Here is a 23,972-nt window from a genome sequence, read left to right as displayed (position 1 = left end):
GACGGAGAAGTACAGTACAGTAGTTTCGACGCGTTGCCCCCCCAGGGCGGCAGAGAAAGGCGGCATTCCAACATTTAAAAAGAAAACAAGCAACCTATACATAGTTGTGCACCAACACCTCCCCCCCCCGGATAATCTACTCTACAAACGCATGGGCCACCTCAAAAGCGCATCCCATGACCCGCCAACCCTACAATATTCCCAACACAAATCACCGAGCATAAGGATGATCCCTCCTATCCCTCCTCGAATCCGACCGCTGATCCCCGCGGTCGTATGAGCTGCCTCCATATCCTCCTCCACCACCACCCCCGCCGCCGCGACCGCCTCCGTAACCCCCACCACTGGCGCCGCCGCCGCCTCCTCCGGATGGTTTGGGTGCATGACAACGGTTGCAGCTAGTTCGGGAGGCAAAGTTGTCGTTTCCGCAGCCGCTGTAAAATGAAAGATATGACTATGGGTGAGTATTCCGCTTGAAATGTGGATCGCTTGAGACAAAACGAGGGAACTTACTCGCAGTTCCAGTCCCCATCACGTCGGTTTCCGCCCGGACCGCCCCCTCGGCCCCCACCATATCCGCCGCGAGATGAAGGCGCGCCGCCAGAGTCACCGCCGCCGGGTTTCGGGGCTCCACACTTGTTGCATTCGAATCTTCTGGCTGGAAATGCGCAATTATTCAGTAAACCGCTGTGAATACCATCCCCCGGTGCCAAGGTGAAAAAGTATGTGACGCAAAGCAACGACTTACCGAAATTCGTGTTGCCGCATGTACAGCTCCAATCGCCTTCTCGTCCGCCAAAACCGCCCCCGCCGCCACCACCACCACCTCGGTCACCTCCTCCAAAGCCTCCTCCGCGACCACGGCCTCGGCCACGACTGCTCTGCCATCCGCCTGGTGGAGGTGCTTTCTGTTCAGCGCGTTCGACGCTCAGTTTCGAGCCTTCAAAGTCATTGCCTGAGGATAGAAACGAGATTGTCAGCTCAGGACAACTCATATGCTCAGTTGTGTTGTCTGTGCATACCGTTGAACCACTTGATGGCACCATCGCAGGAATGGGGGTCCTCGTATGTCACCGTAGCATCCCCTTTCGGGACGCCGCTCACTTTGTCCTTATAGACCCACACTTTTGGCTTCATGGTCTTTTTGTCCATTTTAATGATCCCGATGCTTCCAAAATGGTCTAAAACAGGTTGACAAAGAAGTGAGAACTCCATTGATCGCGGATCGATGGTAGGAATGGAATACTCACCTATCAGCTTCTGCTCAGTGGCGGTCTTCGGTAATCCGGTAATGTAGATGGTATCCTCACTCAGCGTTTTGCCTTCTGTGGATATTCGAAATCTCACGCATCAGCAAAGTTCCCCGCACATATCAAACACTCATGTAACACCCGTATGCTTACGGCTATTAGTAGGACCAGGGCCACTGCTCGCAGATTCGCTCCCATATCCTCCGCCAGAAGACCTTCCCCCGCCTCCATACGAGTCTTTCGCCTGGTACCCGCCACCGCCGCCACCGTTTCCATACGAGTCTCTCGACTGGTATCCTCCTCCACCGCCGCCACGGGATCCGTTATCGTAACTCCCGCCGCCGCCGCTGCCGCCACCATAACCACCTTTGTCGTCGCGTGATTGGTATCCGCCGCCGCTACCGGTCTTCTGGTCACCTCCGCCGTAACCACCGGATGGCTGCTGGCTTTGCGATGCGTAGTAGTCGGCGTATTGCTGTGCGTAGGCTGCGTTGTCTGTGTTGAACAAAAGAGAAGGTAGATTAGGCGTCATGGCCCTTGTGATCGGATCGCTAGGCGGTATGAGAATTTGATCTCCAAGTCTTCAACATACCACCAGTCGCGCCATACTGCCCATATTGACCGGTAGCACTCCCATAGTAAGCGTTAGTGTCGTAGTTGCCGTAGGCTTGGTAGGCAGCGGCTGGATCTTGCTGCTGGTCGCCGCCAGCGCCTGCGGTGCTCGTGGCCTTCTTATCGGACATGGTGCAAGTTTTATCTGGATCGGAGCTGTTTTTTCGGCCTAACAGGCGGTGGGCGGCTGCTGAGAAACGGCACCAAAGAAAGGGAGCTGCTTCTGAACAAGCGTGTGGGGCTGTAATAAGTCTTGGTGAGTGATGAGTCTCTGGGGAGGTTTGCAGCAGATGGGCGTCCGTCCCACTCGCAGAGAGACCGAGGAGCATCCAGACGGACCGAGCGGCAGAAGGACGAAGGTCACGTGGCAAAGTCACAACGCGTTTATATAAACAACACCCGCCCTCGGCCTTCCCCAACGATGATACCCCGCAAGTATGATACCTGGTTGCTAGACTGCTCAAAAACACAGCCATATATATATAGCACAGTCAGCCTGTCGTCCGAGAAGTTCCGTCCGAGAAGTTCACCAGGTGTGACGGGAGGCGAAGATGATCCTGCTGCAAAGTGGGCTTGCTTGTACGCGAAGTTGGCACCCGCGTTCACGACACCGATTGCCAAAATAACTATAGAGCGCAGGTGTGGATGGGGTCGGTACGGAGATCAACGAGCGTTGGAAGATGCCAAATCGAGTCCGTGGGAAAGTCGGAGGATCGACGGGGAGAAGGGCGCTCCATTTATCCGAAACTTGTCCGAACAACTTGGCGCGTGCAGGCTGTCCAGATCAACAACGAAACGGGAAAGACAGGGAACCACCAAAACTCAGGAACCTGTTCTGATCAAGCTCTCGATGATTCGATGAAGCGGAGGCAGGGAGGATTATGACGTGACGTTGAGGAAGACGGGGGGAAGGGATGGCTTTACAGGAGTGAAGAACTTCTATCTAAATTAAGGTGCGCACAAACGGGGTGGAGCAGCAACTACACGACAAACACAATATGCGGGAAAGATTGCCGGGGAGGGGAAGACCCTACGCTACGCCTGAAACCTGCTCTCAAGTAAAAAAAGGATCCATTAATCTCATTTCCGTCGGACTACCGCAACGGGGCAGGCACAGCAGCAGTCAGGTACTCGTTGAACTTGCGCGCCATCTCGGCGTTGACGGCTTCCCGGACCTTGGGGTCGCTCGCCACGGCTTCGAGTACGTTCTGCGCGAGAAAGCTCCGGGCGTCGGGGACGGCGGCGGTGAGGTCCTTGTCTTGGTGGCCAACGACGGTGAGCTTCGAGAAGGAGGCCGAGTAACCGGCGTTATCTTCGATGTCGAATGTGTAGAGCTCCTCTTCTTCGGTGGTGGATGTGTTTTGCGCCAGGGGAGTGTCGCAGAGGTAGACGAGGTGGCTCAGCAGGTTAGGCCTAGGAGCGAGATGCGACGTGCGTTAGCGAGCATTCCAGTGATGTGATCACCTCATGTCGACATGAGCGGGATCCAAAACTCACCAGATAACAATGTATGGGGCGGTACGCATAATCTTGCTCTGACCAAGCAAGTTTCCGAACCCAATAATGGCCGACTTGCGCTCCTTGGGCGCCATCATGACGCCAAGCTCCGGAATCAGGATATTCTGCAACACATTGCTGAACAAAGGGCTGCGTGGAGGAAAGGGGGAGAGGACTATCAGCAAAGTTCCCAATTATGTTAATGACCTCCGCAGCTGCACCACTAACTTGTTCTGAATGGAGTCGAAAGCACCGACAACAACATCCACATCATAGTCCTCCTTCTTCAGCATGAATGTGAACGTTATGAAGTTGAGGAAGCCGCGCGTATACTTTGATGTCTTTTGCTGCGACATGCGCGTAAGCAGCACAGTGAGAATATTCCGGATGTACGCTTTCAGCGCTTGGCTACAAAAAGAAGAGGGAGGCAGCTTCAGTTTAAGTGTCGGCAGAAAGGATGCGAATGAGGTTCGCACACGTACCTTGGAATGAACTCAAACACAGCACACAACAATTCAAACCCACAATGATCGTTGATCTTCGACCCAATCAACTTCTGCGATATCCCCAGCACAGCCTGCAACACCTTCTCATCGGCAAACAGCGTTGGCGCCTTACACAGGTACGACCGGAGCAGACGGATCAGAGCCGGGATGTTTCCAGACGATTGCCACAGCACAGGCATCAACAGCGAGTGGAGCATCTTCTGGTACGTTTCGGGTACCTGGCCGACGGGGTGGAAGTCCAGCATCTGCGACATGATTTGGAAGGCGTAGGGCATGAACTCGGGTATTTGTTGGTCGATGATGGCGACGAGAGGGGGGATTAGCAGGGCTTCGAATTCGGTTACTAGTGCTGGTTTCCGTGCGCAGATGAACCTAGAAAAGCATAGAAGATCAGTTAACCCAAAAAGAGTGAGGGTTACGGCCCACTCCGGGTATACCTGATGAGAGCGGCAAGGGCTTCGAAAGTGTAGTGTGTGAACTTGGGGTTGCTGGGGTTCTTGCTGAGCGCCTCAATGGTTCGTGTCAATCGTCCAACCATCTCAACCGCAACCGGCTCCAAATCATGCTTCGCTACAATGATGATGCGCATCGCGGCTGTGGGTGGAAGTACGAGTCAGATGACGTCCACCGGTACGCTCTCAAAGCGAACGCAAGGTTGCTTGCCTTTCATCAAGTAGTCGTTCTCCGCCAACTTCTCCGGCGTTGTCCCATTCTTCTCGATCAAATCGAATAAGTGCTTTAGAATGGGATGGGCAACCGCGGCGATGTCTCCTTCGTGGAACCTATTCAATGCGTCAGCATCTCAGAAGCGAAACCAAGTGGAAGCGCAAGGGAAGACCTACTGGAATGCCCCGTTCTCCATCTTTGTCGCCAACACACGCTCAATACAAACGGCCGCATATGTGTAAACCACATAGTTCGTCGACAGCAGGTGGTTCAGCAGGAAAGGGAACACACTGGACAGTTGATCCTTCGTAAGCTGGCTCCTGAAAATCATCAAAAACTTGATGGCGTCGACTTTGATGATCGGATGCGAAGATCCTTCCGCCGGGCTCTGCAACTCAGGTAAGATGTGCGTCGTGAAGATCGGCAGGACGTCCATAAACTCGTTGACTTTCGTGACACCCATTTGCGCCGTGGACGATCGGGCAGACAACGACGTGATCAGATAGATCGCTGTATCCTTGGCTTTCCAGTTGTCCTCGCGGTTCTTCTCGTACGCTTGCAGGTTGAGCGACACGTATGTTGAGAAGATGCCCGTGACCTCCTTCGCGAAGTGCTCGAGGAGCCCACGCACGAGGTCGGATGCCGCGCGGCGGCGGGTGTCGGTATCGGATCCCTCCAGGTCTCGGCGGATGTACTCGATGGGGTCGTCCTCGAACAACTCCTCATCGGACTCCCTCAGCATCATGTTTGGCAGCACGACTTGTTCGCAGATGCTCCGCAGGGTGTCGGGGTTGGCAAACAGGTCGTGGTTTTTTCCTGACTGCACCACTGTGGTCAGGAAGCCGATGGCTTTGCTGACCAGGAGGTCGTACTTCTGCTCTGTTCCTGCGCTCGTCATCATGCCCCATGTTACGGTCACGAACTCCCGGCAGTCCTTGAACTCTTCCTCATACTTCTTGGCCCACAGATCAATGACCTCGCAAATGGCGGTCTTGACCTTTTCGATTGGCCCGATTTCGTCGTCCGTCTGCGAATGGCCGTAAGTAAGTCAACAACCCCTCTGCTCGACCTACATCGTTCAGCTTATACATACGTCGGTGTTCAGGACTGGGTTGGCATAGCTGAGGTATTTCAAGAAAATCACCATGTACCCCTTTTGATTGTCTTCGAACCATTCCGGCAAATCCTGGAAGTTGAGGTCGTAGAAGATTCGGGTCAGGAGGAGTAGCGATGTGAACAATGGCTGCAGAGCAGCCGCGTTGCCAGCATTTGCATCGATCGCCGAATCGACCGCCTGTAAAATAGGATTGATGAGAACTCAATTGTGACACTACAAGGTGTGGAATGACCATGCTAACCTGCATGAGAGACAACATCGGAGCAGCGAATTGCTCGATAACGAATTTGATTTCGATGTAGAGAGCATTCGACTTCATTGCAGACCGATACCTATATTCAGATGTGCCCTTTAGCCCACGTCCGCCATCCCACTGACTGGGTCTGTAACCCCAGAGCCATACCTCTTGAAGATGGAGTGAGCAACTTGCAGCAGACCAGCATTGGACTCAAAATCGGTGGGGCTAATCTTGCTCAAGATTTCCTAAAACCAGTTCCCCGACGTCAGCAGCTATTCCATTTTCCGTCCTCACCCACTGCTTCCAACCAAACGGAGGTCCCCCAATGCATACCGGAATCAACCCCTCCCAAGAGTCGGGAAAGTCCATATCGGCGATAATCGACACAGCCTCGCCAAGCTGCATCTGGATCCCATGCGGTACACTCAGCATGAGTCCGACGATGTAGGTTTTTATCGCATCGCGGTCCTGAACAGCGATCACATCTTGCGCTCCGTCCTCCTGCCATCCAGGAAAACATATCAGAACTCGGCAAACCCCATCCTCCTCAAGTAACAGAAAACCTGGCGCCATGTACCCACCGGACTCCAATGCCTCTTCACATAGTTCTTGAAATAAATGGATCCAGCGAACCGAACCGTTTGCTCGGTGGCAGGGTTCTGCACCAGCTTCAGAAGCACTATCGGGAAATTCGGCTGTGTTTCCACGGTCGCTAGACTCTGCTCGGCTGTTCAACGGCGTTCCCCAGATGCGTTGGTGAGTAAAGAAGCGGCTATCGAGGACCCAACTGGCTCCCCAACGGGTTGGAATTCCCCGCACTGACCTGCTTTCTGCGTGGTAGGATCCAGCGTCTGCACCAGATAGTGCGAAAGCGCCGCAAAGTTCTCTGGTGTCGCTTCCATGGCGGACTCGGTGGTAAGGAGAATAAAGATGCAATTGACTTTGTAGAAAACCCTGTCGTATCCCTGAGAGAACGCAGCAAGAAAAGACGAACGGGTCAGCAACTCACAAACTCGGACGACAATGACAGGAATCCTTCAGGTCTGGATGGCACGGCTCAACGGCAGGCGGGCACTTACAAGTGAATAAGCTCCACTATGTGAGCCGGGAGACGAGTGTTGACCGAGAGGTGAGGTCAAGAGCGATGATCTTGCGGAGATGAGTGGAAAGTTTCCACGCACAAAAGACAAGAGAAAGTCCAAGAAACTCGCCAGAATGAAATGAACCGGTGGGGAAGACATGTCCGAAGTATGCGATAAACGTAAGAATAAAGCGTAGGCATGTAAACCCAAAATAAGCAAGCATCCGTGGTGTAGTGGTCAACATACTCGCCTTCCAAGCGAGTGGCCCGAGTTCAAATCTCGGCGGATGCACATCTCCTTTTGTCTTTTTCTTCTTTCATTCCTCCGTGTGACGGGTGTTCAGCGCGAGTGTTACAAAAAGCAAAAAGAAAGTGCATTCAGGTAACATACCACTGACGCGGTCATACTCTGAGCTGAAGGACGTGGGAATCGAACCGGTGACCTGCACGTCTGCAGACCAGGAAGATTCGCCACTACGCCAAACAGTATATGCTGGCCACAAATCTGGTGACGACGCCCCAGACATCATTCCGAGCATAGCCACCACGGCTGTTCGATTGCCACCTTTTCGCAAATCCCTGGCTTTCATCCACCCATACACTCGAGAACGAAAACCATGGTCTCCACTTATCCAGTGCGTACACGCTTTCGAGACTTGCGGGGCGAGGAAAAGGGTGGGCGTTGAGTCATGTGGTTCGATCTGGGACCGTGGGGAGAGGGATGTTGGGGTATGGACATGGACAGATTCATTTGTAAAGATGTTTGCTTTTGACGAATTGGGGATTTATCGATCGGGTTGTGGTCCGATGTGTAGGGTGGTCGTCAGACCTTGCGTATGCGAGGACTTGGGGGAGGGATGCGCGACCGATTGATGAGGTTGTGGTGTGCAAGATCGTATACTCTACCATCAGGGCTGTGGCGATGTCGATTTAGCCAACCACACACATTCGACAAAGCTCTAAGGAGAGAACGCCAATGCAATCACCAACACCAACCGCAGACCAAAGTAGTTTTTTTTATCAAATGTATTCAAAATCTCACATCCGTTATACAAAAATCGAGCCATACAAAGCTTTTGCAAGCGGTGGGGTGTGAAGCCAAAAAAGAGGGGAGTAGGATCGAGCAACAAAAAGACACAAATACACTCGAGAGTAGGTAGGTAGTGAAGGGGGCATGATTTCCAAATCGCATAGCCCGCTCACTCAAGGACAAAGGGCAAGGGATGAAAAAAGGCCTTAGTGGGTGTGCCCGTGAGCAACACCCTCCGCCGGCGCCACACGGTGCTTATCCTGCGTATGCGCGCTCGGGTGGAAGATCTTGTCCACCTTCGTCTTCAACTTCTCCCCAATCGACACATGGACGTGTTCCCTCTGCTCAGACGGCTGCGTGTTGGTGTAGGCAGCCGAGGGCGGGTTGGACGGGAGGGCGTTGACCTGCGTCGACGAGGGGGCGGCTTCCGGGTGCAGAGCGGAGAGGTCGGCGATGGAACCGGCGTGGGACGACGTGTTGGCGGGCTTCTCGTAACGCTGCTCGTCGTAAGAGGGGGCGGTGTGGGTTGACGAGCCGAGGGAAGAAGGTGCGAAACGTTCACGCTCGTCGGCGGAGGAGGTGGGCAGGGATCGGGTGGAGGTGTCGTCGGAGGGTGGGGAGGCGAGTTCGGCGGAGGTGAGGTCGGCGGGGAGGACGGATTTGACACCGGTGGAAGTGGTGGGGGCGGTGTAGGTCGTGTCCTTGAGGAGGTCGGCGGTAGGGGAGTAAGCGGGGGCCGATGTTGGGGTTGGGAGGGAGGGTTTGTTCAACGCAGCGTCGACCGCGGCTTGTTGAGCGGGGGTGCGTTGGTCCGAGGGGACAAAGACCGCGGCGATCGCAGAGTCGTCGGTAAGACCAGTGTGAGCTTGGTGAGGGGCCGAGCTGCCGTAAGCCCCGGCGATACCCGCGGGGCTCCCGAGGTGCGAGTGAGATGCCGTGGTGGGGGGAAGGGGAGCCGAGATGTGCTCCGCGGTGGTGGTGGTGGTCGTCGCCGACTTGGAGGTGGGCAAGTAGGAAGCGGCCTTGTCGTAGGTAGCTCCTGCAGTGTTCTTGGTCGTGTCGACGGCAGATTGGGTCAACCCAGCAGCGGTGTTGTAAGTCGACGAAGCAGCACCCTTGCTCGTGTCGACCGCGGACTGGGTCAATCCCGCCGCAGTGTTGTAAGTAGTTGAAGCCGCGCTCTTGGTGGTATCCACAGCAGCTTGGGTAAGACCCGCAGCAGTGTTGTACGTAGTCGCTGCAGCGCTCTTGGTAGTGTTCACAGCAGGAGCCGCAATCTCTGCCGCCTTGTTGTAAGCCGAAGCAGCGGTGTCCTTGGTGGCCGCAACACCTGCGTTAGTCGTGTCAGCGGCGGAGCGATAGGTCGAGGCGCCGATGTCACGGGCCTGAGCGGCGGTTTGGGCGGTCTTGTCGTAAGCGACGTGGGCCGCGTCGCCGACGAGGGTGGAACCCGCAATAACGTTGGCTTGGGCCGAGTCGTAAGCCGAGCGAGTGGCGGAAGTGGTGGCCACCACGGGCTGGGAGTTGGCGACGGCGGAAGCAGCCTCGTTCACAGCACCGACAGCCCGGTCCTTGTTCTCTTGCAGAGAGTGTTCGATGTTGCGGGCCTTTTGTTCACCAGCGTACTGGGCTGGGAGGGTGCTGTGCTCGTGAGGACGGCCGATGGCAGCGGAAGCAACGTCGGTAGCGACATGAGTAGCAGCGACGACGGATCCGGCGACGGCTCCAAGGACCGTTCCGACTCCAGCTCCAACTTTGGACAAAACGGAGGAAGCGGTGGTGACGGGGCCTTGCTCGCGCACCTGCTGGACCGTGTTAAGCGCGGACTGCTGGACCTGGCCGACCTTGCTAGCAGCGGCCTGCTGAACGTTCGCGGCGGTGTTCTTGACTGCTTCGGTAGCGTTGGCAATGTAGCCGGTGGTTTGCGGGGCAGTCTCGTAGGCGGCTTCACGGGCAGCGTAGATGGGCGACTCCTCAGACGATGGAATGGTGCTGTAGGCGCTGCTGGTGGTCGACGTTCCAGGCAGGCTGGCCTTGACGGATTCCTTCGCGCCAATGGCCGTTTGCACAGCAGACTCCTTTGCGCCGATGGCGGATTGCTTGGCAGATTCGACTGTCTCTCCAGCCTTTGCTTGAACAGTGTCGGTAGTGCCAGCTCCAAAGACCTTGTTGGTGACGCCGACCGCAGCTTCCTTGGCCAAGTTGGCGGCCGCCGAGACGGTACCGGCGACGGTACCAGCAATGTTACCCGCCGTCGAACCAGCGGTTTGAGCTCCAGAGATCGCACGGGACGAAGGAGCAGTCGAAGCGGTTTCAGGCGCTGTGGGCTGCGCGACGTAGATCACGCTGCCGGCGGGAACCTCCGACAACGAGACGGGAGAAGGCACGACCGTGCTGGAGCCGGCGACCGTGGACGTTGTGGGAGCCGTGGCGGTGGACGGTGCGGACACTGACGAGGTGACGGCGTTGGTCGCAGAGCGAGCACCCGAAGCGACGGTGGAAGCCGCTGACGAAGCAAGCTCCTTGGCCTTGGGTATCGCGCCGGACTGCTGGATGGTATCCGCTGCTGACCTGGTAGCGCCGGCAGCGACGGTAGCAGCCTGGCCAGCAACGTTCTTTGCTGTGGTGGCCGCGCTCGCGAGAGTGTCCTTCACTTGTTCGGTCGATGGAAGGTAAGAAGAAATGGTGGATGCGGATGGGATGTACGATGAGGCCGACGTCTTGGGCACGGCTGCGGGAGGAAGAAGGTATGAGTATGTTGCGGCGATGGTTGGATGACTGAAAGTCGCGAAGTGGAGGTTGGATGAGGGGAATCTTGCGCCAAAGGGTGCTCGCTGAGGCTCGCTAAAACCCATGGTCAAGGACTCGCTAAGACCCATGTTCAAGGACTCGCACGCTATCGCTTGCCGCTCCCATCGCAAACCAGAAAGCGTTCGCCCTGTTCGACCTATCGGTCTCTCACACAGAACCAGTCCTGCACCTCGCTTCGGTCGTTGCAGACAGGGCACCCACGCTCGCTTCGCTCGCGGTTTGTCATTTGTCATCACAAAACATGCATTGGCCCGCCAACGCTCGCCGCACACAACCGCTCTCGCGTACATACCTTCAGCAGTCTCACCATAGGGTAGTCCCTCCTCCTCAACAACAACGGGCTGAATATCGACGGTATCGATCCTCTCAATCGGCTGATCGGGGTTCCCAGTCTGGGCCAGAGTGGTCTGCTCCGTGACGACGGCGAGAGTCGGGTCTGTTTGGGTAGTGTACGAAGACATGTTCGTTGGTATGCTTGTTTCAAAAAGGGTGGAGTATCCAAGATGGGTGTGTGTAGATTCAAAAAAGGGGGGTTTAGCGAATGTTGTGTTGTGATATAGATCTCTTTTTAGCTCCTGAGCTTTGAGAAGTGGATGGATGGACTTGAACGAAGGAAAACAAGAAAACCGAGAGCGGACGGACGAGCGAGGGGTTGTTTTATAGTTTGGGGGGGGGGGGGGGGGGACGGTTGAAATGCTCAGGAAGGGAGGGGAAGCACAGACATTACGGGCGATGGTGTCATCATCTCGCCACACTCCAGGCAGTCCGAGTCTGGGAGAGATATCATCATGTGGCAAGAACCGTCCCTCCTCTCTTCCGAAACCCACACATCCGCATCGCAACACGCAACGCAGCCCGGAAGGGAAAGGGACGCGCGCGGGTGGTGATGTCATCGCGCTATTCAATCAATAGCCCCCCACCCCCCCCCCCCCCCACGCAACTGGCACCCCTCCCATGTGAGAACCCACTCAAAACGGGTTTTCGACACCTCCATAAACAACCACATCCGCTCATCCATCCACACAACGGCGATATGCCTCAATCAATAAATGACAGCCATGAGAGATATATCTCGCATGTTGATTCATACCTGGATGGATGACGTTCTGTCGTTCGCGAAAGCCGCCCAATAACCAACACACGGCTCTCGTTGGGACTCAGGGAATCACATGCCTCGGACTCATGGAAGTCTCGAGCGGCGATTGTGTAAATGGGCCTGGGGGGGGATTGTTGTGTTGTGTTGGGAACGGAGCGAGGCTGAAGTCCCACAGATTCAACACGCGCTGTCAAACATACGTACGCAGAGGGCTTGCATGATTCATACGTACGTCATAGTGATCACAAGAGAGAGAGAACTGACCAAAAAAGTCGAAAAAATGAACTCGTGCATCCGCCGAGATTTGAACTCGGGCCACTCGCTTGGAAGGCGAGTATGTTGACCACTACACCACGGATGCTTGTGTATTTCGTAGTCCCTGTTACATATCCATACGTATCGTTAGATTCGATCAGCACGTCTCCATCATGGGAACGTCGGTCTCTCGGGACTCTGGTCAGTCCATAACCGGACTTCCAAGAGCGAGCGATACAGCGAGAGCAGTAGACTGCACCTGAGAACAACAACAGAACAGCATTGCCGACTGCCGAAGCCCGTGCGGGTGTCGGCACTCACCCTCCTGGATGTGGACGGGCATCCAAATAGCTGTGCGGTCCGACAAGGCACGGGAAGACCCAGCCCGACGAGGCTGTCGACGAGGAGAGACTATCCGTCTCGATTGCGACAAAGCCCCACAGCATCGCAGTGACCTCGCACAGCATACGAGCTGAAACATCTCTCCGTTTCTCGGATCGGTCTCAATAAACCTGATGGCAGCGCTCCGGAGCCATCCGCGAGCTGAGATCCTCGTGGATACCTGATGAGGCTGGCGATGAGGCTGGCGGACGAAGATTTCCGAAGCGCATGGGAGGAAGAGCTTTCCCAACTACCACGGATCCCACACGAAACAAGACGAATCTGCATCTATGTGGCGTTGACGTGGGGGTGCATATATTTGCTCCGTGTGCGAGCGATGGAGGCGGACACCATCGCAGCAAACACGTCCTGAGGACCACTATATAGCGACGCTGGCGAGATGGTATACTCCTTTTCAAGGAAAGGAACGCCATCCGGGCGGTGATGAGGAGCAATGCACTGCACCTGAGCAAAAAAAGCGACCCTCGGAACGGGAACGATGCATGACCAAGAAACCCCATCCGGCCGGTCATGAGGAGCAATGCACCCCCACCTGAGCAAAAAAGCGACCCTCGGAACGAGCGGGAAGGATGCACCCGGACCAAGAACGCACAGGCTTCCCCAACACCGAATCGATTCGAGGACTAAGGCTTGGTAACGACTTGTCCTCCTGCGCAGGTCCAAGCGTCGCGCTGAACCATCGTAACATGAACGCCCGCCCAGAAGGAGTGGGCCCCGTCCACGTCGTCGCCGATCCATCCTGCAAGTCGTGGCACACGCCGGGGAGCCAATGCGGATCCGGGTGGCCAACCTGGGCTACAATTGAGTTTTACTGTCCCGATATGGACGCAGACGTGAGACGGTACACCAAGGCTCCGAAGCCAAATCCGCGATCGCCAAAGCGCGCCGCGAAGCCGAACTCGCGAGAGAAGAGAGCGCTGATTTCGTGGAGTTTGGCTTTGAGCTCGGCTTGTAGGCCGCGGAGCTGGGCTTCTTTGGATGCGAGGTTGGTGGCAGTCTTCATCTCTACGATCTCGCCTCGACGGCCGGGCTGCGGCCTTTTCACCCGACGGAGGGCAAGGAGACAAGGGGTAGTGGGAGAGGAAGCGTACGCTGATGACGGAAGCGCCATTGTCGAGAAAATGCACGAGGTCGATAAAGCCTTGGACGTCGTAACCGGTCGGGAAGGGGGCAAGCGTGAGAGAAGGGGATCCGGGGGGATGGGACGCGGGCCCGACATCGGGTGGGGAGGTTTTTGGAGGCGGACCGTTCTGGGACACTTTCGCAAAGCAAAAAAAAAAGAACAATCATATGTTGCATGTATGCGTTTTTTTCCCATAACAAGGGTGTAATTAAGAATTATGATTCAGAAACCCTGTGAGTGGTAACGAGGGGGGTATGCCATGGTATGCGTGTGTGGAACTCAACCCCCCAGGAAAGGATACCCCCGCGGCACAATATCCTATTGCGCTCCACCGCCACTCCCCCCGCTTCCCCCACTCTCCATCCTCTCCCTCGCCGCATGCTGCTGCTGCCTGAGTTGTTGATACAGCGGGTCCGGCTGCTGCTGTTGTCCGGCATGCCCCACACCCTCCGGTGCCGATTGCGGTCTCTGTTGTTGTTGTTGTTGTTGTTGTTGTTGTATCACATGCTGCGGCATCGGACTCCCTCCAAACTCGCTCGCGGCGCCGCCACTCAACCCACTCGTCCTCCTCTTCCCCTCCCACTCCTCCTCTTCATCTTCATCTTCATCATCCGCCCACGGCCCGCCGATCACACTCCCATCCGCCGCCCGGCAATGCACCTTCTTCCCCTCCGCCACGCTCTTCTCGTGCCGCTTGAGCGCGTCCCGTCGGGAGAACCCCTTCTGGCACCGTTTACACCGGTAAGGTTTTTCCTGCGTGTGCACGTAGTAGTGCCGTTTGAGGTCGTGGGAGCGGGAGAAGGTTTGGGGGCAGAGGGTGCAGTGGTAGGGTTTTGCTTTTGACGTGTTTGTCTGCGATTGGGTGGTTGCGGCGGGAGAGGTGGATGTTGGGTGGGAGATGTAGTGTGATTGGGGGGTGTGGTAGAGGGGGCCGGGTGGGTGATTCAGGTGTTGTTGGGGTTGCGGGTGGTTCGGGTTGTATATGTGCGATTGTGGTTGGGATTGTTGCGGGTGATGTGGATGATGGTGCGATAGCCCTTGCGGGGCAACCGGCGGTGCCTGCGGCATCTGCGTGACGCCGTGCTGGGTCGCGAGATGCTGCGTCAGGGAGGTGTATTTCGAGAAGACTTTGGAGCAGTTTGCGCTCGGGCAGGGGAACAGCTGCGTGTGGGCGGGGCGGTAGACTGATGCGGCGGCGCCGGCGCTTTGGACGACGGGGCGCGGTGGCGGTTGTTGGTATGGTCTGCCCATATTCTGTTGCTGTTGTTGCTGCGGGGGTTGGAACTTCTGCGCAGGCGGCGTGCCGTTATATATATCCAACCCACCCTGGTTGTTCAGGAACTGCGACGGGTCAGACGTCTGCTTGCCCATGCGGTGCTGCGATTGCGGTGGATGCTGCAAAAGCTGTTGTTGCTGCTGCTGCTGGTATGACGATTGCGAGTTGGTCGGCGGCCGAGGAGAGTACCTGCTCGCATCCGCCCCTGCTCCCGGTCCTCTTCGCGAAGCAGCCCGGCTAGGGGCGAGCATCATCCCTTGCTGCTGTTGATATTGCCGTTGTTGTTGCTGCTGCATCGCGGCGGGACTCGCATTCGTAATCTGCGCATTGGGCGAGAGGCCATACGCCGTCGTGTTCTGTGGCGACGTTTGTTGCGGTGGTGGTGCATATACGTTCCCCATCGACACTCCACCACCCGCCCCACCATACCGGCTCTCCGCATTGAGCCCGGCCGAGGCCGCCAGATTGTTCAACCCACTCAGACTATCATCAAACTGTGCTACAGCTGCCGAAGTCGTCTGGTTCTTCAACGCCAGCGACGACGCGAAATCATCGAAATCGAGCAGCAACATGTCTTCATGGAACTCCAAACCCTTGCCGTCCCCATACGATCCCAACCCGGCGCCGCTGCTTCCAAGGGCATTGGGATCCAGCGAGCCCATACTGTTGGTATATGTTTTCCCAATGTCGGCAAAGGCGTCGAGATCAAAATTGGTCGCCGGTGCCATCGATTCGATCGTGTCGAGGAAAGAACCAACGATGTAGTCGAACGCCGGGTTTTTGAACTCGTCAACGTCTAGACTGTTCGGGAGAGGTGCAAGCATCGCTGACGAGGCTGAAGATGGTAGCGCGTTGCCCGGTGATGCGGCGGTACCTGCTGCTCCTGCGGTGGAAGAGAACGGCGTTGGCGCCTGGTAGTTTGTGAATGCGGCATCGTAATCTGTTATTTGGTCCTGGTCGAGTTGCGCAGGTGAGGAGGAAGAGAGGTGTGTGGCGGATGGGGCACCCAGGAATGAATCTGTGCGTAGGGAGCCACCGGGTGTTAGGAGGTATTGCCCATTGTCGAGCGTGAAGAGGGCTTCTGTCGATGGTGATAGGTTGGGTAGATTGTTGTTGTTGTTGTCGCCTGTTAAATCCCCGCCCTTTTGTTGAAGGTTTGCTGACGCCGCAAAGAGGCCTGGAATGATCAAGGGCAAGGTAAGCAAAGGGTGCACGATCATTGAGCGCCAGCAAGATCCAACCATCGCCGTTACTGAATGTCGATGGGTGGAGCTGCTCGCTTCGCTCGCAAAGTTACCTACCAAGTAAATCCTGATCAAAAAGCTCATCCAACCCCTCCTTCCCACCACCCTCCTCAAATCCCTGCGTGGGATCCCAATTGGACCCCAAAAACGACGCCGGATCCTCCTCAATCCCCCAATCGAACGTCCCCTGACTAGCCGCTGCCGCCGCCGCCGCGGCCATTGAGCCTTTGAAATTGGAGACGAGGGCGTTCATGCTCCGTTCAAAGAGGTTTGCCGAAGGCGAGGGGAGACACATTTGAGAGGGGGGGATCATCATTGCTGGGTGGGTTGGGGGTGAAGGGTGGGAGATGTTGGTGTTGCTGTTGGATGGGTGCGATGAGATGTGGTCTGTGTCCTTTGCCAGTGGTGGATCATTCCCCTGTGGGATGGGTATCGGGTGGGTTGTTGACTGTAGATATTGAGCAGGGAGATGGAGGTGTTAGTAGTGTTCACGAAAAAAACGGGACTGTATCGCTGAGGTGTGTTGAGCATGGAGGTTGGGCCTCCGCTGTCGCTCGTGCCGTTGCTCGCTATCCGTCGGCAGCCCCAAGCCAGTCTTGCGCGTCGCTTCGTTCCCCGCCATGGGCCTGGCTTGGGGCTCACACCCATTTTCCCACGCCGAGAGATTCGCCTTCATAGTATGTGACGCATGATTACGGTCCCAAAATGGAAAGTCCAGGATTCACACCACACACTTCGAACAAGTCACACTTCACACCTCACGTTTTCACACTTACGTTTTCTTGTCGGGTCGTAGTGTTTTTTCTCGAGAGGCGTTTTTCGGAGGCGTGACACAATCCAGAGTCTCTTGACGCGCTGGGAGGTCTACGACGAGCGGTTGGGACGAGCGGGGGTGCTACGGAGGCGGGTAAGAGGTAGGGTAGGCTCAGGAGGAGACTGCGCGTGGGCGGGTGATGCCTCCGCGAGAGAGTGGGAGTTGGGAGTTGTGAAGGCAGGCAGGGGGGGAGTGGGAGTGTGAGAGTGGGAGTTATGTGCCGCTCTGCCGTTGTCCGTTTTTGCGTCGTGGCCGTCTGCTCGTCCGCTTGTGTGCCGTCCGCCTCCTTCGCCTCTCGCCCCCCCCCGAGATGAGTCCCCTCACCGCCTCGTTCTCGCCAACTTCCTCTTCTCAAGGGGAGTCACGTGACTAGGCTCGCCGGCGGCAAAGTCACTGCCTCCCGTGGAAATTCTCCCCCTTTTTGCAAACACTCACACACGCGCTTTCTCTGCACGCAATTTTGACTCCCATGCTATCTTACACGGATATAAGAGCTTCATTCCCGACAGCTGGCGTTCATTTAGTATTCCTGCAGCATCATGGGTCTTGCCAACACTCGCCTCGTCCCTCACCCGCGCACGTATCCTCCTGCTGAGTTCGACTTGCCTATGTCCGCGGCGTCGAGAGTTTGATCTCTCTCCACCCTCACCACCCGCCGCGTCTCCATGCCAAGCGCCCACGTCCTGCCGGGTCCCTTACTTCCTGCGCCGTCCATACTCCTTTTCCGTCCACTCTCAAAAACCCAAGTCATCAGTTCCTTGAAACTCGTCCAGCCCACGCACGCACGGGATGAGAAATTGGAGGCTGGCGAAGGGAGCGCAGGCCAGCGGTGTGGGTGATTGTCTATATTCTTAGATATATTCCTTGTGGAAGAAGGGCCCCCCCCCCCTTATGAGGGCCCCTGCAATACTCGCAATCACTGAGTTTCGCTTTTCGGTTCTTCAAGAATCCTTTCAGGTATAGTCCGCGTCCAGGAACCTTGATACTGGATGAGCTGTTGTTGTGTTGGTCACAAAGGACCCTGCACTCGGATCTCTCCATCGCTAAAACCACCACCAACGGTTTCCGATTTGCTGCTGCCTGTTGGCCACTGATTGCCTGGACATCCTTCCTCAAGAGTCACTCGTTAGAGCACGATGTGTTGGTGCGGGCTAGTCCTACTCTTCCTTCGGCTCATTGTGCTGTCGGTGTTTGTAGAGTACATGATTGTAAATTGTACATTGGAGAGGTTCGGCGACGCTTTTATATCAGTGTACAATGGCGGGATCAACGCCATTGACCTCGTGGAAACTCATCCAAGTCTTTTGCAGGGGACCGCCGCGCGATCTCTCGTGGCTTGTGGGGGCCGGTTGTACGCCGCTTTTGGCTCGCACGAGGACGGTCGATTGCGTGATGGGTCGTTGTCGTTCTGGGAGCCATTGTCGGTTCCTATCTATATAAGTTCAAGGTCAGGTGGCTATGTGCTGGGACTGGTGGTGGGACGAAGCGGAAGAAAGAACGAATGCTGCTTTCTGTTGTCTGGGGAAGTCTCGATTCGACGGACGCGTTTATATGCTTACGTTACTCGAAACGCGCCTGTCAATAGCAATGACACTGTCAAAACCACCCGGGCGTTCGTGGGGATCGAGTTCGATTGATACTGCGGCTGGCGGGCGTCGGGTTTTGTGGCCCTTCCATTCCTTACCCGTCTCACCCTCCTACCATCCCCCATGATGAAGAAACCAGAAGCCCATGAGCGATATCCCATGGTCCCCAAGGTTCCCAACCCTCGGTACTTTCCCTTCCTGACACGAATCTACCGCCCTTGATCCTCTAATTTGTTTCTCTTCTCACCGAAATTACAGTAAAAAGCTTGACCTCCGAAATTCTAAAATTCGAACATGGGCGCCGACTCGCCGCAAGGAAATGAGCTTCGTGGGCTTCCTACGGACGGTAGAAATGGGTGCAAAGAACCTAAAGCCTATGGTCGGGGGTCGTATATCCTGGACGTGTGCGAATACTGGATTATATAAAGTCAGGACTGGGGTGCGGGAGAACGTCTGAGGAAAACAGCACTGCCGCCCAACATACACGTACCTACGGTAGCAACCCTACCCGAAGTCGTTTTAACATCGTTAGCATTCAAGTTGATATATCTTTGCAACAAAAGAGTCAATTTTCCGCATGACGTTCTGTGGAACGAGTCAGTCGGGGCTGGTGAGTGGCTTCGCGGTTTGAGTAAAGGGATTGCGCGGTGGATCGAGATGTTCTGAATGGTGTGATTCCAGACCGTCTTTGATCAGCGCTCGAGTGTCCAGGACTTTTCCCCGTGCTTTCTCAATGGGTAACTTGCTGTCGATGCTCTGCATTTGCCTCGGCATGCAGCCATACTGACGGGCCTTCTCATCAAATCCATAAAGGATCCTATACCTCATCCCGGACCTTATCCTCACCATTCTAGCGCTCCTCCGTCTCCATTTCCTATGGTGCCGGCCCACATCCCCAGCCACCCAAAAATTGCAACATATCTGGCATCGCGCGCTGAATCGCATCCTCTCCATCGCCACCGCGGCATCGGCCCTCGCCAGCCTCCTTATCGCACTCACGACGCCGGAGTATGTCGAGCAGTACGGATCCGCCACCGTGCTGCAAGGCACACTCCACCTCATCGCCTTGATTTCCGCCTCGACCTTGTTATGGGTCGAGCACACGCGCACATTTCGCCCCTCCACCCTTCTGCTCGTCTACTGGCCCCTCGCAGCCGTGCTCGCCTCCATCCGTGTGCGCTCCCTCACCAGCGCCCACATCGCGCTGCTACCGACATCAGCCCTGATCACCACCGCCATCGAGCTCGGGATGCTCATCGCGCAATTCGTGCTTGAAAACCTCACCCGCGCCGTTGATGAGGAGACGTTGACCCCGCAGAGCCCGACGCCGACGGGAAGCAACGTGAATGTGTTTTCCCGCGTGACGTTCCAGTACATGCACAGCGTGATGAAGACGGGGAAGAAGCGCACGCTGCAGATGAGCGATCTGTGGACGCCAGCGCCCAAACAGACCAGCGGGAGCCTGGTGACCAAACTCAGGAAAGCATGGGTAGCCGAGGGGCAGCGGGCTGCAACAGCAGGACAGGATGCCAAACCCAGCCTGCTACGCGCCGCCTACAACGCCTTTGGCACCCTATGGGTCCTCGCCGGCGTGCAACGCTTCGCAGCCATGGTGTTCGCCTACCTCCAATCCATCCTCCTCGGGCAAATCCTCTCCGTCATCAGCGACGCCACCACACCCCTATGGCTCGGCATTCTCCTCGCCCTCCTCATCTTCACCGCCGGCGTGCTCAACAGCATCCTGAACGTGCAGGCATGGGTCAACGCCTTCCTCACCGGCTACAAGCTCCGCGCAGCGGTGAACGCATTCATCTACCATAAATCCATCCACCTCTCTCCCGCCGCGCGCCAACGCACCTCCGCAGGCCAGCTGTCCAACCACATGGGCATGGATACCGGCCGCGTGATGAACTTCATGCAGCTCTCCCACCTCTTCTGGGCCGCGCCGCTCAACGTCGCCATCGGGACCTATCTACTCTGGCAGCAGTTGGGCACCGCGACGCTGGCGGGGTTGGGCGTGATTGTGCTGCTCTTGGTCCCGATGCAGGCGGGGATGGGCCGGCTGTACGAGCGTCTGTTTGCGCGAAAGATGAAGCACGCGGACACACGCGTCAACCTCGTCGACGAAGCGTTGACCCATATCCGCTCGTTGAAATACTACGGGTGGATCGCACCCTTCTTCACCCGCATCGAACACGCACGCAGGAACGAGCTGCTGGCCCTGCGCAGCATGGCGCTGTACGCCGCCGCCGAGCTGTTCCTCGGGACCATGACGCCCCTCCTCGTCACGCTCGCCAGTTTCGCCACCGCCGTCGCGCTCGGCACCCCGCTGGACGCGACGCGGATCTTTGTCAGCATATCCTTGTTTGCGGTCATCGCGGAACCGGTGCAGGATCTCAACGCGTTCTTCACCAACGGCAACGGCGCGCGGGTGTCGCTCACCCGCCTCGAGGCGTACATGCTCCTCGACGAACTCGACCCGAACGCCGTGCAGAGGGTCGCAAGCGACGCGCAGCCGGGGGGCTCCGCGGTCGTGTTCGACAACGCCAGCTTCGCCTGGGATGAGGATGTGCCCACACCGACCCTGACGAACCTCACCCTCGCCATCCCCCGCCGCGCCCTCACCGCCCTCGTCGGCCCCCTCGGCGCCGGCAAATCGTCCCTCCTCGCCGCCATCCTCGGCGAAATGCTCCCCGTGCCCCCCTCCTCCCGCGTCCACATCCTCGACGGCCTGACCATCGCGCACGTCCCGCAACAACCGTGGATCCAGAACGCTACCCTCCGTGAAAACATCCTGTTTGGGCGGGACTACGACGAAACGTGGTATACCGCGGTGGTGGACGCGTGTGCGCTCCGCAGCGATATCGCGGGGATGGCCGCGGGCGACGACACGGAGATTGGCGAACAAGGGGTCAATCTCAGCGGCGGGCAGAAACAGGTACGTTGGTTTCTGTTACATGGTTTCCCTCCCGCTGTGCAAATGTGATGAGAGAAGACTAACCCCCACCTGGCACGCCGAAACGCAGCGCATCTCCCTCGCCCGCGCAGTCTACGCCGCAGCTTCGCTGTACCTCCTCGACGACCCCCTCTCCGCCGTCGACGCGCAGGTCGCGAGACATATCTGGGATCACGTGATTGGGCCCCGCGGGTTGTTGAAGGAGAAGACGAGGGTGGTGGTGACGCATTGGTTGAAGGGGATTGCGGAGGTGGATTGGGTTGTGGTGGTGAAGGGGGGCGCGGTGGTTGAGCAGGGGGGGTATGTGGAGCTGGTGAGGGGCGAGACGGAGTTTGGGAGGATTTTGGAGAGCGCGGGGATGATGAGTGGGGATGACGGGGGTGAGGGGAGTCAGAGGGAGGACCCGGGTGAGGATTTTGCGTCGGTCTCAACTTCCGGTACAGTGAACGCGAAGTCGGGCGGCGATGTAGAAGTAGTTCATCTGATTCCTGACAAAGACGTCGGGAACGACACTCCCAGAAAGGACGGCAAACTCATCCAAACCGAGTCCCGCTCAACCGGCGCCGTCAAATCCTCCCACTACCTCACCTACATCCGTGCCAGTGGCACCGCCTGGCTGCTCAGCGGGCTCCTCGTTGCCAGCCTCGCGCAAGCCGCGCTCATCTCCTCCACCGTCATCCTCTCCAAATGGGCCGACACACTCGACGGCGACAACACTTACCTCGGCTACTACGCCGCCAGCGTCGCCGCAGCCGGTGTTGTAGTCTTCGCCGCGTACGCGCTGCTCTATGCAAAAACGGGCATCGAGGGCGGCCGGGTGCTGCATGCCCGGATGCTACGCGCCGTCATGGACGCGCCCGCTTCGTGGTTCGACACAACCCCCGTGGGCCGCATCAACAACCGCTTCTCGCAGGATATGGGCACCATCGACGAATCGCTCGTGCAGACCTACGTGCAGTTCCTGTACGCCGCGCTCTCCGTCGTCTCGACCCTGATCATCATCGTCGTCACCAACCCGGTGTTCCTGACCTTCATCGGCCCGCTAGCGGGCGCCTACTACCTGCTGCAGTCGTACTACCTCGCGAGTTCACGCGAACTTAAGCGGTTGATGATGATTGCCTCCTCCCCCGTGTACGCCGCAGCCTCCACCGTGCTCCCCGCGGCCTCCACCATCCGCGTCCACGGCCGGCACCAGGCCTTCTCGTCGCGGTACCAAACCCTCCTCGACGTGAACCAAAGCGCCTTCCTGACGTTCCTCTGCGGCAACAAATGGGTGCAGATCCGCTCGGAGCTGCTCGCGGCGTGCGTCGTGCTGGGCTCGTGCGTGTTTGCGGTCGTGATGAGGGAGCGGGTGAGTGTGGGCGGCGCGGGGCTGACGATCACGTACGCGATGCAGATCACGGGCGCGTTGATGATGCTGTTGCGGTTGTTTGGCGATCTGCAGAACCAGGCCGTGGCGGTCGAGAGGGTCGCGGAGTACACCGATCTGCCCACGGAGCGGGAGCGGCGGGCGGGGGACACCGGGGCTGGGTTTGAGGTCGTTGAGGATGCGACGGCCGGCTCCGTGACCCCCGACGATTGGCCCACGGCTGGTCAGATCTCATTCGACGACGTCAGCATGCGCTACCGCCCCTGCATGCCGCTCGTCCTCTCCCACGTCTCCTTCATCACCACACCCGGCGAGAAGATCGGCATAGTCGGCCGCACGGGCGCCGGCAAGTCCAGCCTCGCCGCCGCCCTCTTCGGCCTCACGCCCCTCGACTCCGGCCGCATCCTCGTCGACGCCATCGACACCCGCTCCGTCGACCTCCAATGCATCCGATCGCGGTTCACGCTGATCCCGCAGGACCCGGCGCTGTTTGCCGGCTCCGTGAGGTTCAACCTCGACCCCACGGGCACGAGTGGCGACGCAGAGCTATGGGCAGCCCTCCGCGCCGTGGGCATGCACCACCGATTCTCCACATCGCCGGAACTCGACACACCCATCACCGCGACCCCGTTCAGCGTCGGCGAGAAACAGCTCCTGTGCCTGTCCCGCGCCCTCCTCCGCCGCTCACGCGTCATCGTCCTCGACGAAGCGACGGCGGGGATGGACGCGGAAACCGACGCGATGATCCAGGCTGTTATCCGGTCGGAGTTTAGGGACGCGACGGTGTTGACCATCGCGCACCGTGTGGGGACGATTATGGATTATGATCGCGTGATGGTGTTGCAGGGGGGCCTGGTGCAGGAGTTGGGAGCGCCGGCGGACTTGGTGAGGGAGCCGAGGCCCGTGGCGGAGGGGGGCGTTACGTTTAGGGCGTTGGTGGGGAGGGGTGAGGGTGGGGTTCAAGGCGTAGGTGGAGTTCAGGGGATGTAGACTCCAGGCCCGTTTGACCTGAGATCCTTTCTTGATTCTGGTTTGAGCGTTTG

The 23,972-nt window shown here is 57.4% G+C and overlaps 6 protein-coding genes and 2 non-coding genes across 8 annotated transcripts; 3 read left to right on the top strand and 5 right to left on the bottom strand.

Moving 5' to 3' along the window:
- On the bottom strand, window positions 1–1,993 carry EV422DRAFT_599780 (uncharacterized protein; the record flags this gene model as incomplete). The annotated part of the gene is made up of 7 exons (XM_053073670.1): window positions 1–434; window positions 514–658; window positions 749–955; window positions 1,023–1,181; window positions 1,251–1,325; window positions 1,404–1,745; window positions 1,843–1,993. 7 exons carry the CDS (start codon window positions 1,991–1,993, stop codon window positions 212–214), a joined length of 1,302 nt encoding a protein of 433 aa, XP_052929054.1. The 3' UTR covers window positions 1–211.
- Window positions 1,994–2,647: 654 nt separating this feature from the next.
- On the bottom strand, window positions 2,648–7,194 carry EV422DRAFT_132414 (Cse1-domain-containing protein). The gene is made up of 14 exons (XM_053064753.1): window positions 6,966–7,194; window positions 6,710–6,851; window positions 6,468–6,613; window positions 6,220–6,387; window positions 6,052–6,131; window positions 5,890–5,980; window positions 5,625–5,825; window positions 4,708–5,558; window positions 4,529–4,647; window positions 4,303–4,459; window positions 3,842–4,237; window positions 3,588–3,767; window positions 3,360–3,509; window positions 2,648–3,275 (listed from the first exon to the last, which is right to left on the bottom strand). The coding sequence occupies exons 1-14, from the start codon at window positions 7,125–7,127 to the stop codon at window positions 2,957–2,959; spliced, it is 3,162 nt and encodes a 1,053-aa protein (XP_052929053.1). The 5' UTR covers window positions 7,128–7,194; the 3' UTR covers window positions 2,648–2,956.
- EV422DRAFT_t17 lies at window positions 7,188–7,259 on the top strand. Its single transcript has one exon. It is a non-coding gene; the product is annotated as a tRNA-Gly (tRNA).
- A 4,934-nt stretch (window positions 7,260–12,193) lies between these two features.
- Window positions 12,194–12,265, bottom strand: EV422DRAFT_t9. Its single transcript has one exon. It is a non-coding gene; the product is annotated as a tRNA-Gly (tRNA).
- Window positions 12,266–13,428: 1,163 nt separating this feature from the next.
- On the bottom strand, window positions 13,429–14,252 carry EV422DRAFT_513408 (uncharacterized protein). Its single transcript, XM_053069160.1, has one exon. The coding sequence runs from the start codon at window positions 13,858–13,860 to the stop codon at window positions 13,603–13,605; it is 258 nt and encodes an 85-aa protein (XP_052929052.1). The 5' UTR covers window positions 13,861–14,252; the 3' UTR covers window positions 13,429–13,602.
- A 71-nt stretch (window positions 14,253–14,323) lies between these two features.
- On the bottom strand, window positions 14,324–14,845 carry EV422DRAFT_477967 (uncharacterized protein; the record flags this gene model as incomplete). The annotated part of the gene is made up of 2 exons (XM_053067264.1): window positions 14,324–14,536; window positions 14,762–14,845. Coding segments are annotated over 2 exons (297 nt in total), but the record flags the coding sequence as incomplete, so codon positions are not given.
- A 2,711-nt stretch (window positions 14,846–17,556) lies between these two features.
- On the top strand, window positions 17,557–18,918 carry EV422DRAFT_132235 (uncharacterized protein). The gene is made up of 3 exons (XM_053064751.1): window positions 17,557–17,849; window positions 17,965–18,246; window positions 18,329–18,918. The coding sequence occupies exons 1-3, from the start codon at window positions 17,808–17,810 to the stop codon at window positions 18,653–18,655; spliced, it is 651 nt and encodes a 216-aa protein (XP_052929050.1). The 5' UTR covers window positions 17,557–17,807; the 3' UTR covers window positions 18,656–18,918.
- A 263-nt stretch (window positions 18,919–19,181) lies between these two features.
- Window positions 19,182–23,919, top strand: EV422DRAFT_563408 (P-loop containing nucleoside triphosphate hydrolase protein; the record flags this gene model as incomplete). Its single annotated transcript, XM_053072064.1, has 4 exons — window positions 19,182–19,214; window positions 19,286–19,341; window positions 19,418–21,542; window positions 21,631–23,919. 4 exons carry the CDS (start codon window positions 19,182–19,184, stop codon window positions 23,917–23,919), a joined length of 4,503 nt encoding a protein of 1,500 aa, XP_052929049.1.
- Window positions 23,920–23,972: the final 53 nt, after the last annotated feature.

Source organism: Fimicolochytrium jonesii (genome assembly GCF_025526975.1).
Source record: "Fimicolochytrium jonesii strain JEL569 chromosome Unknown EV422scaffold_2, whole genome shotgun sequence".
In the NCBI taxonomy this organism is placed as follows: domain Eukaryota; kingdom Fungi; phylum Chytridiomycota; class Chytridiomycetes; order Spizellomycetales; family Powellomycetaceae; genus Fimicolochytrium; species Fimicolochytrium jonesii.
Note: the sequence above shows the minus strand (reverse complement) of the source record. Positions and strands in the feature narration are given on the sequence as shown.